This window comes from Eubalaena glacialis, chromosome 7 (genome assembly GCF_028564815.1).
Source record: "Eubalaena glacialis isolate mEubGla1 chromosome 7, mEubGla1.1.hap2.+ XY, whole genome shotgun sequence".
Classification (NCBI taxonomy): Eukaryota; Metazoa; Chordata; class Mammalia; order Artiodactyla; family Balaenidae; genus Eubalaena; species Eubalaena glacialis.
Window position 1 is genome coordinate 58805999 of NC_083722.1, and position 20944 is coordinate 58826942.

The following is a 20944-nucleotide window of genomic DNA, read 5'->3' on the forward strand; positions in this document are numbered from 1 at the left end:
TTGTAGAGTGAGTGACGGACTGGGTGAAGGAAGAGTTCCTCTTTTGAAGCATCTCACAGATTAAAATTGAAACCTTTTTGGTTAAGGAGCTATCAGATACTAACATTACCGTCATTCTTTATGTTTCACATGCCGGAAGCTTGGCTGTGGATTAGAGTGAAGTGTTGAGAGCACCGTTGTTTCCTCTAACCAGGCTGAGGGGAGTGCTTTTGAAGCATCTAGTCACTGCTCAGGCAGCTCTCCGGGTCCATGGCCACACATCCAAGTGCAGAGATAAACATGTTGAAACACGGACAGATTACTGTGCCAGGGTAACAAGTCATGCAATGACCTATTAAAAAGAAAAATTTCTACTAATGCATGCCAATAAGAAGCGTTATTTGGGGTGATATTATCAACTCACTTGACGTTCCCTGGATCCTAGGGAAGGTAGGACTTCACTGTTATTTAGTCAATCTATACAAGCTGCATTATCAAACATTCAAGTGATTTTTTTTTTCCCCAGAAGCATTTCTTCTGTGTTCCTATGTATCGCAGTGTTTTCATACTACCAGTCATCGTTCAAATAAAACTACATAGCATGCCCATCAAAATTATAAAATGACCAGGTTTGGGCTCTTAATGGACATACTTTCATACAATTCAATTTAGCAGAGATTTTATGTAATTATACGACATGCTCGGCACACTAGAATGTGCCATGGGGTAAACAAAGAAGATTAAGACAATTCTCAAGTGACAAAAAATTAATGGTAATTATTATTTCACCACAAATCTTGGAGTTACAAGGGTGAAAAAGTATGTAATTTGCAAAAACAAAAATCAGCATCAAAAATATCACTGACGTGGTCGCTCAGGTTCTCTGCAAGGATGTTTTTGTATACTTGATACGATGACATATGTCACGGAGCTAAACAAAGCAGCTCTGGGGTTTGGCATTTCCTTATTGTGGCATTTTTTTCTTTATATTCATTAAAGGGTTTTCAGGGAGAGAACACCTATTTTTAAAAAAATAATTACATAAGCTGTACCTTTCTGTGCAGGTCTTGTTACTTTTAAAAGCATTGTGCTTTTTAAAGGTCAACTACCCGTGTAGGGGACAAACATCAGCTATATTTTGAAAATAGGTATGCAGCTGGAATTCAGTGATGGGCCTCAATGTCTGTTTTTGCTTTAGGTGGGAACGGCAAGATACATGGCTCCAGAGGTCCTAGAGTCCAGGATGAATCTGGAGAATGTCGAGTCCTTCAAGCAGACGGATGTCTACTCCATGGCCCTGGTGCTCTGGGAAATGACATCTCGCTGCAGCGCAGTGGGAGGTAGGCATGGACACCGTCGCGGTGCAGTGGTGCCTCACGCGCCTTCGAGCGTGATGTCGCGCTCTTTGCTTCAACACGGTTCCAGGGATACAGAGCGCTCATTGAGATCTGGTAGGACACAGCTATTCCAGAACGATCCGGAATGGTGCTAAAAAGCCTAGGTTTTATAGCTGAAAGCCAGGTTTGGAGCATAAAGCATTTTATCTCCTTTCCTGAAGTTTATAATTAGTTTTCTCTTGACCCATCGTGCCACAGATATTTACATATCTGGCAAGAGATGAACACTAGTAATATTCATAAGAATTATTTCTGCGTATCAAATGGGTACCATGATTCAGAAAAGTATCTGACTTTTGTTTCATTTTGTATTTTAAGGTTTTTCAGAATTATATGATCCAGGAACTGGATTTGACTCAAAATTTACTTTTATGGACATAACTTTCCTTTGTTGAACAAAACAAGCAAAATGGTTTGACATATTTGTTTAGGTTTTGAAATATCTAGTGAAGAGAGGTTATTGAGGAATGCAGTATTCTTCAGGGGTACAGGGGGATGTCATCGTTTTAGAGAGCATTGTCCCCTGATCTTCTTGGAGATGGGATTGGCTGATGTCTACATCACTTTATCCTTTTCTGACCCTTCTCTCAGTGGTTTCCGTCAGGGTCTTAGGTCTCACCTTAGAAAATTGACGTATCCCAACCTGGTCCTGGCTAGATGCTAAGTCAAGCCAAGCTAACTCCAATTTTAACCCTTTGTTTTGTAATAATGTTAGACACACAGAATCACTGTGTGAGTAGCACAGGGAGTTCCCATATGCTCTTCACCCAGCTTCCCCTTGTGCTAACACCTTACCTAAACCAAGCACAGCTGCGGAAGATTGGACATTGACATTGGTACCATGTCTTTAATTAATCTATAGGACTAACTTGTACTTCCAAGCTCCTAGTAATGGGGAACAGGATCCACTCCAGGATTCCACGTTACCTTAGCGTTCAGGCCACCTCAGTCTCCTCTGATGTGTGATGGTTGCTCAGTCTGTGTTTCTTTCGTGACCTTGACACTTGGGAAGAATTCAGACCAGGTATTTTATAGACTGTCTTTCACTTTGGGTTTCTCTGATGTTTTCTCATGATTAGATTGAGAAGGTGCATTTTTAGGCAAGAATACCACAGAAATGATGTTGAGCCCTGCTCAGGGTGTCACATGCGGGTGGAGATGCCAGTGTGCTGTCCAATCTCATCACGTGGTGAAGGTGTCTCCACATTTCTCCCTGTAAAGATACTACCTTTTCCATTTGTAATTAATACAAATCTTGTGGGAAGGCACTTTGACCTGTTTCTACTAAACACCTGTTTAGTAAGGAGACTAGACCTGTTTTTTACCATTATTTTACCTGCTAATTCTAGGGTCCGTCAGTAGTTCTTGCCAGCTACAATTATTACTGGAATGTTTGCCTAATGGTGATTTTCTGTTTTTCTTATCCCTTCTACATTTATTCATAGATATTCTGCTTATGAAATATCTGTCCTTTCTCTCACCAGCCCCTTTTATTTATTCATTTCACTATGTATTTATATGAGTATGAAGTTGTGGATATTTATCTTGTTCTATGGGTATTTAATATTATCAATATTTACTTTGTCGCTTAGAGTATAACAGCTTTGGTCACTGGGCCAAACTACCTAGCATTTTGCTCCAGGTGGATCTGGTTGGCACCATTTCCTGCTCTGATAATTCCTCCTTTTGAGAACTTTCTTAGCTGACTCTCTAGGATGGGTCCTGCTGGGAGCCTTGCTGTCCCATCACCTGTTTCCCTGGGTCCCTGCATGGGGATGGCACTTCCTGTCTGGCTGACCCTGTTATTTTCTGGTTTCCTGCCTGAGATGTCTTCCCCCGTAGCACTTCCAAAAGTAACAGTTTTTTCTTGCACAGTGAAATTTGTTTAATCAAGTTTCAGCCACTGAGAATCATTTTCTGCTTGAAAGCTTTGACAGCTTGAAAATGAATCCTTAGACCAGACCAGTGTGAGTTGTGTCAGAAGAGACAAAGATGATGTTGTCATCGTCTCAGAATAAATTTACCTTGTTTTCGGTATCTCTCTTATCCTTTCAAGCCCGTCATTCTATAAACGTGAGCTGGAGACTGTGTCCGTGTCTTCCCCTCTGGCAGTGCCGCCAGCTTCTTAAGGCCTGATGTGAGCTCCCTGCTTCCACGGTTATCAATGACTGACGCCCTTTCCTGTTGATATTTGCTGAGTGTGGAAGAATTCAGGCTAATGGGGAAGAACCGAGTTCACCAGCTTTTACAAGGTCTAAAAACGGATACAGTATAAATAAGTTTTCCCAAGGAAGGAACAGGGTCCCATTTGTTCAGCAAGCCTCAAAAAACCTTTCATAACCTTTAGGATAAGAACAGACAGCTTTAGGGAACCGGAAAGAGGCCATCCCGGTTTTCATTTTGTTTGATCTTAAGCCCACAGTACTGTTCCTCCCATCTCCGCTCAGGCTGCAAAAATCAAAGTTCTTTGTCTATCCTCACTTTTGTCCAGCAGACAGCCCTTCACTTGATTAAGTGCGTGAACTCATGTATTAAACCCTTTCTTTTGCCTTCTTTTAAAAGTAGTTTTTTTCTGTTTTGTTTTGTTTTCTGATTTTTTGTGTCTGTGCTTCAAAAACCATGAAGGCAGATTTTCAGCCTAGTCTTAATTACAGAGACTTTTCTTTTATATTTAAAGAGCCCCTTAGAGGGTACATTAAAGTTAGTACCTTCTAAGGGAAGTTAGGGTGTGTTCCCTCTAACCTGTTGTACAAACACAGATGGAAGGACAAGTATTTCCATGAAGAAGCTTGCTGTCTACTGATGAAACAGACTTTTTTTTTCTCCCTTACTTTTAAAAACTTTGCACATTCAGACACATTTCTTACCTTACACATAAAATAGACAATATCCCTCTAGTTGATATTACGCTTTAATTTATACAGAGAGAGGGCAGGATATAAAAGCGCTTTCCTGAAGCTTAAACTTCTTTCTGTGACTTGAAATACAGCATATGTAATTACTATTTTTCATGGACAGTCTCATTTCAGAAAAGGAAATGTGGAAAATGCTTACCTCAGTGTGATGAGTTATAGATTGATATTTTATTTCACAATATAGATCCACTGATATTCTCTCCCATTTATTCTGAGTAGCAGGACATCTAACTGAATGAAGCAGGAGACTAGGCATCAAAGAACGGTCTTGCAGGAGGAGAAGGTGAAATCCCAGCTTTCCTGACTCAAGTGACTCTGTTCTGTTCTCAGGGCTGAGCCCAAACTCTTGGCGTGGATGCCCAGCAGGCCTTGCTTGCTTCTCCCTGCGTTTGTCACAGGTCTTAGTGCTAGGCTTTGTCTCGTACTATTTACTGGGCCTGGAACATGGAAGGAGACTTTTTTACAGGCGAGGCAGGGGACAAGGGACTGAGTGCCCAGATTGGCTAAAGGGAGTTCAACAGTAGGGTCAGGCAAGGAGGGTTAGGTCAGCTCTCAAAGGAACAGTGAGGCTCAGAAGTGTCTTCTCTGTGCAAGAAGTACAGAGGAAACACAAACAAGAGACAGCACAACACTGGAGAAGCCGCACTCTTCTCAGGTGAGAAAATGCAGAGGTGGTAATAGCACCCTTTGGAAGCCAGCTGGTCCAGCTCCCTTACCACAAGATTCCACCTAGGAGCTCAAGAGATGGGTTGTCATAATTGAAGAGAGTCGTCAAAAGGGAGAGACTTTCTGGTAGAAGTAGGTTTGGTCCAGATGAAGAAGGCCACCGAGAAACGATAACTACCATTACATAAGCAATTGCTTCATGGAACAACTCATTCCCTCTACCAAGGACTCTTTGAAGGGTGTGCTGTTACTAGCCCCATTTTACAGATGGGAAAACTGAGGTTTTAGGAGGTGGGAAAGTTGTAGAGACAGGCATCAGAGCCCTGTTGTCTGGCTCTGGCCCACAGACGCTAACCTTCCTAGTACAGTGTTGGCCTGACCAATGGAGAGCATGTATAGCCCATGGCAGCTAGGACTACCATTATTATTTTTACAGAAGGGGGTAGTCAGTGCTACGCTGTGTATTGTGGCCTTTGACTCGAAGCCTTTCTGGAAGCATCTGGCAAGACAGTCACACACTTGGGGAACATTCAGTGATGGCCTCACTTCTGAACATTTCCAGTGCTTGACTTTCCTCTCACCTCTGGGTGAGTCTCTGTTAAAAGAATCCCAAGGCTATTAAATGCTGTAGTGTGTTACAGCCTCAGTGCCTTAAAGTCTGAGATAACTTCCTTATCCTTATTTCTCTGAAGATATATCTATTCATTCTTTCATTCACTAAACCAATATTTATTGAGTACCTACTGCATGGAAGGCATTACTCAAAGTGCTGAGGGTACAGAGACTCTCAGGAGATGGCGGAGTAGAAGGATGTGAGCTCACCCCCCTCACAAAAACACCAAAATCACAACTAACTGCTGAACAACCATCGATTAAAAAATGCTGGAAGCTACCAAAAAAGATACACTACATCCAAAGACAAAGAAGAAGCCACAACAAGACGGTAGGAGGGATGCAATCGTGATAAAATCAAATCCCATACCCATCGGGTGGGCAACACACAAACTAGAAAATAATTATATGGCAGAAGTTCTCCCACACGAGTGAAAGTTCTGAGCACCACGTCAGGCTCCCCAGCCTGGGGGTCTGGCATCAGGAGCCCCCAGAGCATCTGGCTCTGAAGGCCAGTGGGGTTGGATTGCAGGAATTCCACAGGACTGGAGAAAACAGAAACACTCTTGGAGGGTGCACACAAGGTTTCGTGCACACCAGGACCCAGGGGAAAAAGCAGTGACCTCATAAGAGCCTGGGCCAGACCTACCTGCTGTTATCAGAGGGTCTCCTGTGGAGGTAGCGTGTGGCTCTTGCTCACTGCGGGGACAAAGACACTGGTGGCGGTAGTTCTGGTGAGTACTCATTGGCGTGAGCCCTCCTGGAGGCCGCCATTTTCTCACCAAGACCTGGCCCCACCCAACAGCCTGTAGGCTCCAATGCTGGGATGCCTTAGGCCAATCAACAGGGTGGGGACACAGCCCCACCCATCAGCAGAAAAGCTGTCTAAAATCTTCCTGAGCCCATAGCTTCCTGCTAAACACACCCCTTGACACAGCCCTGCCCACCAGAGGGACAAGACCCAGCTCCAGCCACCAGTGGGCAGGTACCAGTCCCTCCCACCAGGAAGCTGGCACAAGCCCATTGAACCAGCCTTATCCACCAGGGGGCAGACAGCAGAAGCAAGAAGAAATAAAACCCTGCAGCCTGTGGAACAGAAACCGCAATCACAGAAAGTTACACAAAGAGATGGCAGATGAATATGTCCCAGATGAAGGAACAAGATACCCCAGGAGAACAACTAAGTGAAGTGGAGACAGGCAATCTACCTGAAAAAGAATTTTCATACACCACAATCAAGTGGGATTTATCTCAGGGATGCAAGGATTTTTCAATATCTGCAAATCAATCAGTATGGTACACCACAATAATAATTTAAAGAATAAAAACCATATGATCATCTCAATAGATGTAGAAAAGCTTTTGACAAAATTCAACACCAATTTATGATGAAAACTCTCCAGAAGGTGGGCATAGAGGAAACATACGTCAACATAATTAAGGCCGTATATGACAAACCTACAGCTAATATCATGCTCAGAGGAAATGCTTTCAGCTTTTCACTGTTAAGATCAGGAACAAGACAAGGATGTCCACTCACCACTTTTATTCACCATAGCTTTGGAAGTTCTAGCCATGGCAGTCAGAGCTGAAAAAGAAATAAAAAGAATCCACATTAGAAAAGAAGGAAAACTATCACTGTTTGCAAATAACATGATACTATACATAGAAAATCCTAAAGATGTTACCAGAAGACTACTAGAGCTCATCAATGTATTTGGTAAAGTTGCAGGATACAAAATTAATACACAGAAACCTGTTGCATTCCTATACACTAACAACAAAAGGTCAGAAAGAGAAATTAAGGAAACAATCCCATTTACCATCGCATCAAAAATAATAAAATACCTAGGAATAAACTTACCTAAGGAGGCAAAAGACCTGTACTCAAGAAACTATAAGATGGTGATGAAATAAATCAAAGATGACACATACAGATGGAAAGATATACCGTGTTCTTGGATTGGAAGAATCAATATTGTCAAAATGACTGTACTACCCAAGACAATCTACAGGTTCAATGCAGTCCCTATCAAATTACCAATGGCATTTTTCACAGAACTGGAACAAAAAAATCTTAAAATTTGTATGGAGATACAAAAGGCCCTGAATAGCCAAAGCAATCTTGAAAAAGAAAAACAGAGCCAGAGGAATCAGGCTCCCTGACTTCAGACTATACTATAAAGCTACAGTCATCAAAACAGTATGGTACTAGCACAAAACCAGAAATATAGGTCAATGGAACAGGATAGAAAGCCCAGAAATGAAACCACGCACCTGTGGTCAATTAATGTACAACAAAGGAGGCAAGACTATACAATGGAGAAAAGACAGTCTCTTCAATAAGTGGTGCTGGGTAAACTGGAATGCTACATGTAAAAGAATGAAATTAGAACATTCTTTAACACCAAAACTAAACTCAAAATGGATTAAAAACCTAAATGCAAGACTGTACACTATAAAACTCTTAGAGGAAAACATAGGAAGAACAGTCTCTGACATAACTTGCAGCAATATCTTTTTTGATCCGTCTCCTAGAGTAATGGAAATAAAAACAAAAATAGACAAATGGGACCTAATTAAACTCAAAGGCTTTTGCACAGCAGAGGAAAACATAAACAAAATGAAAAGACAACCCACAGAATGGGAGAAAATATTTGCAAACAATGCGACCGACAAGGGATTAATCTCCAAAATATACAAGCAGCTCATGCAGCTCAATATCAAAAAAAAAAAAAAACCCAATCAAAAAATGGGCAAAAGATCCTAAATAGACATTTCTCCAAAGAAGACATACAGATGGCGAAGAGGCACATGAAAAGATATTCAGCATTACTAATTATTAGAGAAGTGCAAATCAAAACTACAATGAGATATCACTTCACACCAGTCAGAATGGCCATCACCAAAAAGTCTACAAACAATAAATGTTGGAGAGGGTGTGGAGAAAAGGGAACCCTCTTGCACTGCTGGTGGGAATGTAAATTGGTGCAGCCACTATGGAGACCAGTATGGAGGTTCCTTACAAAACTAAAAATAGAGCTATCATATGATCCAGCAATCCCACTCCTGGGCATATATCCAGAGAAAACCATGGGTCAAAAGGATACGTGTACCCCAATGTTCATTGTAGCGCTGTTTATAATAGCCAAGACACAGAAGTAACCTAAATGTCCATCAACAGATGAATGGATAAAGAAGATGTGGTACGTATATGCAATGGAATATTACTCAGCCATTAAAAAGAATGAAATAATGCCATTTGCAGCAACATGGGTGGACCTGGAGCTTATCATAGTAAATGAAGTATGACAGAGAAAGACAAATATCATATGATATTGCTTATATGTGGATTCTAAAAAAAATGATACAAATGAACTTATTTACAAAACAGAAACAGACTTAGAAAACACACTTATAGTTACCAAAGGAGCAAGGTTGGCCAGCAGGGGGGGATAAATTGGGAGTTTGGGATTGACATATACACACTAATATATTTTAAATAGATAATCAACAAGGACCTGCTGGTGGCTCAATGGTTAAGAATCTGCCAATGCAGGAGACACGAGTTCGAGCCCTGGTCCGGGAAGATCCCACATGCTGCGGAGCAACTAAGCCCGTGCGCCACAACTACTGAGCCTGCGCTCTAGAGCCCGCGAGCCACAACTGCTGAGCCCGCGTGCCACAACTACTGAAGCCCGCACACCTAGAGCCCATGCTCCGCAACAAGAGAAGCCACAGCAATGAGAAGGCTGCGCACCGCAACGAAGTGTAGCCCCCGCTCGCTGCAACTAGAGAAAGCCCGCGTGCAGCAACAAAGACCCAATGCAGCCAAAAATAAATAAATTAATTAATTTAAAAATAATAATAATACCTGAGAAATGTATGGTATGACCTCAAAGGAAAAAAAAAAATACTAAGCACAGGGAACTCTGCTTAGTATTCTGTAATAACCTATAAAGGAAAAGAATCTGAAAAAGAATAGATATATGTATATGTATAACTGAATCACTTTGCTGTATGCCTGAACCTAACACAAATTGTAAATCAACTATAGTCCAATTTAAAATAAAAATTAAAAGAAAATGCTAAGGATGCAGTAGTGAAAAAAAAAGAGTCCCTGTCCTCAAGGGACTGGGTGTCTAATGAAGAACTACTATGCTAGAAAGACAAGTACTGCATGAATAGATATGAAATCATAACTTAAGGGCTGGGGGTGTGTATGATGATTGCAGAAAGAAAAACAAAAGAGAGTTAGGGGATAGCTAATAACAGGGGTTGTTATTTCAGGCACTTGGGTCATCTGAAAGTACAGAAAAGAGAAACCAAGAAAATAGGTTTTTCAGAGTTGCTTGAGGAGGGAACAAATGGAAGGAGGTGGCCAGTGTGTTACTGTTTTATAAAGAAGGAGGAAAGCCATGAACTCACCATCCCTCCAGGACAAATCAGTAGAGTTGTTCTCTTCTACAAAGAAGTCTCTGTCCTGGCTTTCGGCTTGTCTGGTGTCCATGCAAGTGTTTGCACCGTGTGTGGTGTGTGGGAAGCGGAGGAAGGTGGGTCCTTCAGGGCCCCCTCTGGGAGCACAGCAGGCACAATAGTCACGTCACCCCAGCCAACCAGGCCCCCAGGCTGGCTGACTTCCAAATCCCTGGCCATGTCGGCCTTTGAATAGCAGCTGACACACAGCAGCCAGCTGAGCAAGTATTTTCACAAGAGGAGAAACACAACCCCAGCTTGCTGCAGCCTGTGAGGCAGACAAAACGTGCAAAAGAATCAAAAGGAAAGGAGGGAAGAAAAAAAAGAGGGGTGGGAGAGGAGTGAAGAGAGCCCGGGATCGCAGCCTTCATCTTCCTGCATTTCCAGGCAGGATAATTTGGAAGGAAGGCAGATATAAAAGTCAGGGTTGTGCTCAGGGGAAAACTGCCAACAACTTCACGGCTCTATGAAGTTGGAACCACGATCAAAACAGCAGCTGCAGACCAGATGCTGACTTTCAGGGAGTGAGCATCTCCGCTGCCTGGGTCCCCTTTGAGCTCCAGAGCCGGAGACGGCAGACTTTCTCCTGAGAGCCTCCAGCCAGACAAAGAGATGCTGTGGGGCCGGGATGGGGTGGTGGCCCTCAGTGAAAGGACTGCGGGGAGGACGGGATGGGGGTGGGAAGAAGAGCAGAGAGATCTAAAAGTTTCTTAGAACAGAGGCTGTGTGAGGCCCTCAAGGAAATCCCAAGGTCCCCATTGCGCCTGTAGGGAGGCAGCCAGCTGAGGCGCGAGAGGGAGCCTGGTCCCAGCAGGTGGTCCTGCCGTTGCGAGCGGGGCGTCTGCCTTGGGTTGGGTGCCTCGGGCCCTGGAACAGGAGCCCGAGCTGAGCATTCTGTAGGAAAAAGAGGGCAGGAAAAGCCACGGAGAGAAGGAACAGGCAGTGAGTCAGGAAGGGGAGGGAGCTGATGAGCCCTGTGCTACCAGGCAGGTCACCACGGGGACAACCAGAGCATGATCCCACTGGGGACCCTGGCAGTGCACAGAGCCCACGTGCACCTCAGCATCACACCCCTGGCTCAAGGAAGCCCGGTTTATCTTCCAGCCCCCATCTGCTGCTGATTGAGGGCTGCCCTTGGGGCACGTTGGAAGGATGAACCCCAGTCGTCGGCCTGACCCTCTTGGATTTGAGCCAGTGTGGGTGCACAGGGTGAGTGCTGAGTGCTGTGGCCAGCGTCCTAGGGTAGTGAGCGTGCCCTTGGCCGGCATCCGCGGTTCGGCATCCCCGGATCCAGCCACTCACGGATCTTGTACTGTGTTTACAGTCCACGGTTGCTTGAATCGTGGATGCAAAGCTCTCATATACAGAAGGGCAAATATGGGGCTTGTGCATCTGCAGATGTTGGTATCTGCCTCTGGTCCTGGAACCAACGCCCCACGAGTACCGAAGGAGGACTGTGTTAATGATGGCCAGCACTTGCGCTTTCTCTTGTTTTGTGGATACAGAAACTGAGGCACAAAGAGTTGATGTCTCTTTTCCAAGTCCTCATCTCTAGTTTATGATGGGTCTGGGGTAAACACAACGAATAATACCCCTACTTATGATGCATACCGTTAGCACTTCTTTTTAAAAGTGCTAAACTCGATCTTACTCTCTAAGCTGTTTGCTTTTTTTTCTTAGAGGCATTTCCAAAATTTTTAAAAGATGGTATTTATTTTAAAAGATGGCACTCTCTGAACTAACCCCACTCACCTTTTGACTTGCTTTCTCTGCAGTTCTTCACATTATTTGATCAAAGGCACAAAAAGAAAAATGCAACAGTCTCATTTTTCTCCATATCCACCACCATCAGCCTTATCCCAGGGGGAGCCCTGGAGCATGAATTGCACAGTAGTCATCTCCTCTAGAGGCAAGACAGACTGTTAGAACTCCTGTGTTGACCCAGCAATCCCACTACCGGGCATATACCCAGAGAAAACCATAATTCAAAAGGACACATGCACCCCAATATTCATTGCAGCACTATTTACAATAGTCAGGACATGGAAACAACCTAAATGTCCATCAACAGAGAAATAGATAAAGAAGATGTGGTACCTATATACAATGGAATACTACTCAGCCATAAAAAAGAGTAAAATTGGGTCATTTGTAGAGATGTGGATGGACCTAGAGACTGTCATGCAGAGTGAAGTAAGTCAGAAAGAGAAAAACAAATACCGTATATTAACGCATATATGTGGAATCTGAACAAATTGGTCTATACGATCTTATGTACAAAGCAGAAATAGAGACACAGATGTACAGAACAAATGTATGGATACCAAGGGGGAAGTGGGGGGGATGAATTGGGAGATTGGAATTGACATATATACACCACTATGTATAAAATAGATAACTAATGAGAACCTGCTGTATAGCACAGGGAACTCTACTTAGTGCTCTGTGGTGACCTAAATGGGAAGGAAATCCAAAAAGAGGGGATATATGTATATGTATAGCTGATTCACTTTGCTGTACAGTAGAAACTAACACAACATTGTAAAGCAATTATACCAATTAAAAAAAAAAAACTCCCATGTTAATTCGTCATTGGCTACAGACTGCCCTCCAGGCCAGGAAGCTCCCATCAACCAAGGGTAATTCTCCATAGAAGGGAGAAATTGTGAGCCCTTACAACTCAGCGTTTGCAGCAGCTCGGGGCTGGTGTTCTTGGCTTGGTAAAGGGGGTCTAGGCAGGCTGCCAACCACATCTGCTATGGCAGCCAAAAGAGTTGGAAATGGAGAGTCAGTGGACTGATACATTGTCTAAGGAGCAGTTTATGTCATATGCAAATCATATTACATTACATTATATTATATTATATTATATTGTATTATATTATATTGTATTATATTATATTATATTATATTATATTATATTATACATACCTCAGGGCATGGCACTAAGAGAGCATCATTATTTGATTAGATTGAATTACAGGATAGCTCTGGAGAGGGACATGGAGGTCATCTAGCTCAGCCCATTCATTTTATAGAAAAGAAGATTTAGGTCAGAGTAAACCCTTACTGGGAACTTAGCTCTTGCTTGAATTCAAGCCAGCTCATATTTATTGAAAGCCTACTGTGTATAAGGCACAATTTCAGCAGACACAAAACTCAGCCTCTGCCTTAGGCCTTAGGAGTTTACAGTCCGGTAAACGATAAGGGACTAGAAGAAAGAAGTAAGGCGTATAAATACTATGCAAATCAAAGTTCAGATCTCACCCCAAGAGCAGTATAGATTAAGTGCTATGGGCACTTAAAGGCAAATGCAGACACACAGAAGGATGGTTTGTGCTTGTCTCAAAGTGGTGGAGGAGTGGAGGCCTTCATCCCAACTAAGGAAAAAGAAAATACCCTGCCAGCTCTTCTAGTTGGGTGAGGCGGAAAAAGATAAATATGCAAGTAAGGTTCTGGGAAAGGGGGAAAATCAAATAAACAAGAACAAGCCATCTCTTTTCAAAATGTCATTTTGCCTTAAATGCTTCTTCAATTCTCAGCCTGGAAGGGCAAATTATTGAAAGTTTCACTCATTAAACAGGGTTATTTTGAAGTAAAGGCCAAAGGTCCTGTTTATTTTGGAGGAAAATGGCGAATCCAGCCCACTCTTCCCTTTTGGCTCAGGCATGTTTCAGTACTGGAGTGATTTTATTTTCTAAATTGTCCTGTGATGCACTGACATGGGTATTGTCCCACCCACTTAAATTAATAGATGTTCTAATATTCACCCAGAGTTTATGCATTGGCCACTTTGGACAGGATCTGAGATTAATTCATTCATTCGCTCAACAAAGCATTTATTGAGAGCCTGTTGTATGGGAGGCCCTGCCATGGGTGCCAGGAATACAAGCATGAGAAAGGGACTCTGAACCTGCCTGCAGACGCTCACCGTTTGGTCGAGTGAGACAGATAAGCAGTGGCTCTACACCCTAAAATAGAGCTCTGCCCCAGACGTCTAATAAAGAATGGCTCTGGGGATATTCAAGGAAGCTTCTATAAAGATATCGACCCTAGAACATGAGGGGGGATCAAGATGGCAAAGTAGTAAGACCCTGAGCTAACCTCCCCCCATGAACATGTCAAAACTACCACTACATACAGAGCAGATCTCTCTGAGAATGACCTGAAGATTAGCAGATCAGCTCTTCTACAACAAAGGCTATAAAGAAAGAACCACACAAAGTCAGGTAGGAGGCGAGGACAAGTGATCTCGTCCAGACTCACACCCCTACTGCATGACCCAGAAGAGGAGGGAGTATCACAAGCTCAAGGATCCTCCCTGGGAAGCAAGAGGTTTGAGCCCCATATTAAGCACCCCAGCCCTGGGGTCTGGCACTGGAAGATGAGCCCCCTTGGCTGGTTGGAAAACCAGTGGGGCTTACCAGAGGACTGTAAGAAACTGAGACCCCACTCTTGAAGAGCTCACAGACAGATTTGCTTGCTCCCTGCCCCAGAGCAGAGGCAGCACCCCAGGAAAAGACACGGTCCATGCTCACTTCAGATCCAGCTCTCCCACCAAAGCCACAAAGGGCACATGCAGACTGCATAGGGATGCACAGAAGAATATGCCTTCAAGATCAGGGTAGATAACTTTTTCACTTAATTTAAGAGAGACAAACAGAAATAGTCAAAGTGAGAAGACAGAGGACTCTATTTCAAATGAAGAAACAAGATAAAACCCTAATGAAACACAGATAATTTACCTGATATAAAGAATTCAAAGCAATAGTAATAAAAATACCTTAATACAAATGAAAATAAAAACACAACTTTTCAAAAATCTATGGGACATAGCAAAAGCAGTTCTAAGAGGAAAGTTTATAGTGATACAGGCCTACTTCAAGAAACAAAAATCTCAAACAACCTAACTTTCTACCTAAAAGACTTAGAAAAAGAAGAACAAACAAAGCCCAAAGTCAGCAGAAGGAAGGAAATAATAAAGATCAGAGAGGAAACAAAATAGAGATCAAGAAAACAATAGAAAAGATTAATGAAACCAAGAACTGGCTTTTTGAAAAGAGAAACAAAATGGATAAACCTTTAGCCAGGCTCACCAAGAAGAAAAAAGAGAGGACCCAAATAAACAAAATAAGATATTAAGGTGGAGAAGTAACAACTGATATCACAGAGATACAAAAAGATCGTAAGATAATACTACTAACAGTTATGCCAACAAATTGGACAACATGGAATAAATGGACAAATTTCTAGAAACATACAACCTGCCAAGATTAAATTAAGAAGAAACAGAAAATTTGAACAGACCAATCACTAGAAGTGAAATTGAATTTGTAATTAAAAAATCCCCAGCAAACAAAAGTCCAGGGCTGGATGGCTTCACAGGTGAATTCTACCAAACATATAAAGAAGAGTTAATACCTTTATTTCAAAAACTATTGCAAAAAAATTGAAGTGGAGGGAACACTTCTAAACTACGAGGTCAGATTTACAATTTACAAATTCTAAGAGGTCAGCATTACCCTGACACAAAAACCAGACAAAGGCATTATAAAAAAAAAGAAAATTACAGGCCGTTATCCCTGATGAACATAGATCTTCAACAAAATATCAGCAAACTGAATTCAATAGTATATAAAAAGTCTCATACATCGTGATCATGTGGGATTTATTCCAGGGGTTATGGATGTTCAGTATCTGCCAATCAATCAATGTTTTACAGTACATTAACAAAATGAAAGAATAGTCATATGATCATCTCAATAGATGTAGAAAAAGCATTTGACAACATTCAACATCCATTCATGATAAAAACTCTCAGCAAGATGGTATAGAGAAAACACACTTCAACTTAATAAAGACCATTATGATAAAGCCACAGCTAAATAACATTATGCTCAATGGTGAAAAGCTGAAAGGTATTTGTCTAAGATTAGGAACAAGACAAGTATGCCCACGGTTGTCACTTCTGTTTAACATATTATTGGAAGTCTTAGGCACAGCAGTCAAACAAGAAAAAGGTATAAAAAGGCATCCAAATTAGAAGGGAAGAAGTAAAACTGTCACTGTTTGCAGATGACATGAAACTATATGTAGAAAACCCTAAAGACACCATCAAAAAACTATTCGGAGTAATAAATGAATTCAGTTAAGTTGCAGGATACAAGATTAATATACAGAAATCTGTTGCATTTCTGTACACTAATGATGAACTATCAGAAAGAGAAGTTAAGAAACAATCCCATTTATAATCAAATCAAAAAGATTAAAATACCTAGGGATAAATTTAACCAAGGAGGTAAAAGACCTGTACTCTAAATACTATAAGACATTGAAGAAGGAAATTGAAGATGATACAGATTAATAGAAAGATATCCCATATTCATGGAATAAAAGAATGAATATTGTTAAAATGTCCATACTCTTCAAAGCAATCTACAGGTTTAATGCAATCCCTATCAAAATACCTATGACATTTTTCACAGAACTAGAACAAATAATCCTAACATGTGTATTGAAGAAGACCCTGAATAGCCAAAGCAATCTTGAGAAAAAAGAACAAAATTGGAGGGATCACACTCCCTGACTTCAGGTTATACTACAAAGCAGCAGTAATCAAAACAGTATGGTACTGGCACAAAAACAGACATATAACACAGCTCAATGGAACAGAATAGTGAGCCCAGAAATAAACCCACACACTTTTGGTCAATTAATCTACAACAAAGAAGGCAAGAATATACAATGGGGAAAAGACAGTCCCTTCAATAAGTGGTACTGAGAAAACTGGACAGTTAAATGTGAAAGAATGAAACTAGAACACTTTCTTATACTACATACAAAAGTAAAATGTATATGTGTGTACACACAACACACACAAAATGGAATATTAGCCATAAAAAAGAATGAAATTTTGCCACTTGCAACAACATGGATGGTCCTGGAGGGTATTATGCTTAGTAAAATAAGTCAGACAGACAGAGAAAGACAAATACTGCTTGATTTCTCTTACATGTGGGATCTACAAAATAAAACAAGCAAAACAGAAACAGACTCACAGATACAGAGAACAAACTATGGTTTGTTGCCAGAGGGTTAGGGGTGAGGGGGATTAAGAGGTACAAATTACTAGGTATAAAATAGATAAATTACAAGGACGTAATGTACAGCACAGGAAATATAGCCAGTTTTTTATAATAACTTTACATGGAATATAATCCATAAAAATATTGAGTTACTATGTCGTATACCTGAAACTGATATAACATGGTAAGTCAACTAACTATACTTCAATAAGAAAAATTAGAAGAAAATCAGCAAACTGAATTTCCCTTAAAAAAAGAAGAAAAGATTTTGTCCTTAGTTGAAACCTGAAGTCCTAATGAAGTGTTTACATCATCCTTCATTATTTTCTTTTTAGCAAGTATCACTGAAGGAAAGTTACCTTTTTAAATTTTGTTTGTTGATGTTACCAGTCTCTCTCCTCTGTCATCTAAAACAGCATTTCTGAACCTCTTTTTCATTATTACTATTGCAAGGAGCCTTTGTAGACATTTTTTTCTTAATCACTACTCCCCATGATTTTTTTTCCCTGTGGGAAAATTATACATGATATAAAGTTCACCAGTTTAGCCATTTTTAAGTGGTTACAATTCACAACTTAAGTGGTACAGTTCGGTAGCATTAAGTACATTCACAGTGTCATGTAATTATCACCATTATCCATTTCCAGAACTTTTTCATCCTCCCCAACTGAAACCCTGTACCTATTAAACAATATCTCTCTACCTCTTCTCCCCCCATCCCCTGGCAACCACTATTCTGCTCTCTGTCTCTGTGAATTAGCCTGTCCCAGGTACCTCATATAAGGGGAATCATACAATATTTGTCCTTTCGTGTCTGGCTTATTTCACTAAGCATAATCTGTATTGTAGCATCTATCAGAATTTCATTCCTTTTTTTACGGCTGAATCTCCCCGAGAAATTTAATACCACATATTAAATCTATTTATGTACTGTGGACCTTTGTAGGGCCACAAACCATTGTAATATGTAAGATTTTTCTACCTCCCAAGAACCAGGATCGCCCCCATTGAGATGTCTGCATTAAAACCTGAATCCCCTGACCTTGTTGGTCTTGTTCTCCGCTCTGTCCCCAGCTGTTAGGACATCGTGGGCACTCAACAGTCATGTGTTGAATACTTCTCAAGCTCCTTCCACAACCCCTCCTTATATTTGAACCCACAAGAATTAAAAATTGCCCTTAGCGTAATCACAGGTGCATCACACTCAGTGTCTCAGCTGTGCACACCCTTCTCAAGGGCCCTGTGTTTGCCTGCTCTCTCCAACAGAAGTGAAGGATTATGAGCCTCCATTCGGTTCCAAGGTGCGGGAGCATCCCTGTGTCGAAAGCATGAAGGACAACGTGTTGAGAGATAGAGGACGACCCGAAATCCCCAGCTCCTGGCTCAACCACCAGGTAAGGAGTGACTGTTGCGAAGGGCAAGTAAAGTTCATCCAGAGTAATATCTTAGGTAGGAGAGAATTCCTGGCTATTGGGCATCAATCTGAGGCAGGTCCCTTTGTTTTCCATGACCCTGTTCACTTTTCTTTATAAAGAAGTTTCAGTAAAGTGGGATGACCTTGTTATTGCATGTTCTTCCCACCATTCAGAAAGGGCTCACACAGAATCATTTGACGGGCATTTGTCATATTGTCCAAGCCGTCTTGCTTCTGAGTTAAAATATTTTGTTTGCAGCCTGTGCCACTCACCTCTTATAGGGAGTTTATGTTTTGTTCCCTTCTGGGTTCCAAATGTTTTCTTCTGGGAATCTTCAGCTCTGGCAGGAAATACTTAGTGAGAAAGAAGGAGTGTTTGTCAGCCAGCTGGCCCGCAAGGGGCTGCTGTGCGCTCAGGCTGCGGCAGGTGTGTCGAGAAGGAGGAGGCTGGGATAAAGGAAAGCACAGAAGAGCAAAGGGCAAGGGAACAAATAGGAAATCTGTCTTTCCAGAACTTCCTAATGGCTTCTTTTTTTTTTTCTTTTTAAGCAATGGTAGGTAAGGCCATCCATCCATAGCAGGGCAGTGGTTCTCACATACAGGGAGACCTATCCAAATTCCCCTCATCAAAATGCCCCCAATCAGAGGAGAAGGAGGCATAGGTTGTGAGAGCGGGGGACTGTCAGGCACAGCAGGGAAGAGCCGTGAATGAGGGAGAGGGGCCTTGTGCCCATAGCTCACTGACAAGACTGTCCTTTCCATTGACGTAAACCTTTTATGGCCGCCTTTGGCTGAATTCCCTTACCCAGGGAAGGCTGGGGCTAAGTCATAGGTTTCCTAAGGGCAAGGCAAATAATTCAGATAAGAAACAGAAACCACAAGTCAGGTGCAATCGAGGAGACAGATGGAGCAGTGCCAGCCCTGGCCAAGAGCCACTTCAGCGGACAGACCCTGATAAAGCCGGGGGAGAGCGTGGACCAGGCCGTGGCCCAGGGCTTGTCCCTGGGTTTCAGGAAAGCCTCTTTGACTTTGAAAATGCAAGACTATTTTGTGTTAACTCTGAAATCAGAAGGCACTAGTATTGTTTCTTTCAAACTCTTGTTGCCGCCTCTGCTGTACAGTTCTTCTAATGAAGCCATTATTCATGATGATAAAATTCTGGAAAGAATTTGCATAATACATTTTTTCTCTTAATGAGATTTGTTGCCCTATTTATTTCAAGTTAATGCTTAATATTTAATTTAATTTACTGTCTGTAATTACAGTGCCAGAATAAAATAAATGTTACTTGTGTACCAACAATAACACTCCACTCTTAACAAGGCCATCAATCAATACCACCAATTAGGTGAATTACACAATTAATTCAACATCATGAACTCACTTACAGGGCGGGAAGGGAGGGTCAGGTTCCTAGGTGTGTGGGGAAAGTTGTTGGTTAGACTGCAAACAGGAAAGTGCCATTCTCAGGGCAGAGTTGGGATTGATCCATCCCACCTGGCCACTCGTGTGAGGGGACACCAGTGATAGGGTTGGGCTTCTGATTGGCAAGAGCGCAGTCTGTTTCCACCTATTGGGCTATCTAGTTAATCCGTGCCTGCTTTATTTCCAGAAAATGACTTGAAATAAAAATATTTGCAATGCAAAATAAAAATTACAGCCATGAATGAAGACCCTTGTCACGCATTGTGGGCAGCATTTTCTGGATGGGCCTTTTGAATGGGGCCTTTATGGGGTTAGGTTGAACTCTCTGAAACAGCCTGCAGGACCTACAAAGACAGACAGGGTCCAGCCTGAGGCAGGAGAGGAGGGGCCTAGCAGAGGGTCTCCTCAGCAGCTGCTGGAAGATGGGACTTGAACCCAGAAAATGCGACCAGACCAATGCCTGGACTTCACTCAGATATTCAGTCCTGTTTACATAGGAATGTGTATATGATTCCAGCTCTTAAGACCCTCTGGAAAAGGCAAAACCATTAAGGCAATAAGCAGATCAGTGGTGGTCAGGGGCTGAGGGGGAAGGAAGGAGGGGTGACGAGGTGGAGCACAGAGGATGTTTAGGGCAGTGGCCTTCTGTGGATACTGTGACGATGGACACATTTTTCAGAACCCACGTCCTGTACATTACCGTGAACCGTGTTCTGGTTGACTTTGGTTGATAGTGACGTGTCAGTGTTGGTTCACCGATTTTAACAAATGCACCACACAGACGCAAGGTGTTGATGGCAGGGGAGGTTGTCCGCGAGGGTGGAGGGCGTATATGGAAACTCTCTGTAATTTCCACTTGATTTTGCTATGAACCTAAAACTGCCCTCAACAGTAAAGCCTAAAGCTGTGCCCCTCCCCACCAAACAGAAAGGTGTGAGATGGCATTAGAAGCCCACTTCACAGGAATTTTCAGGA

General features: G+C 42.1%; 1 protein-coding gene across 1 annotated transcript in view; it reads left to right on the forward strand.

The window, feature by feature from the left end:
• Nucleotides 1-20944, forward strand: part of TGFBR2 (transforming growth factor beta receptor 2) — a 93574-nt gene that overhangs the window by 69864 nt on the left and 2766 nt on the right. Inside the window, exons 5-6 of the mRNA XM_061196451.1 lie at nucleotides 1178-1319; nucleotides 18397-18524. Coding sequence (XP_061052434.1) covers nucleotides 1178-1319; nucleotides 18397-18524 — 270 coding nt within the window. The remainder of the gene's footprint in view (nucleotides 1-1177; nucleotides 1320-18396; nucleotides 18525-20944) is intronic.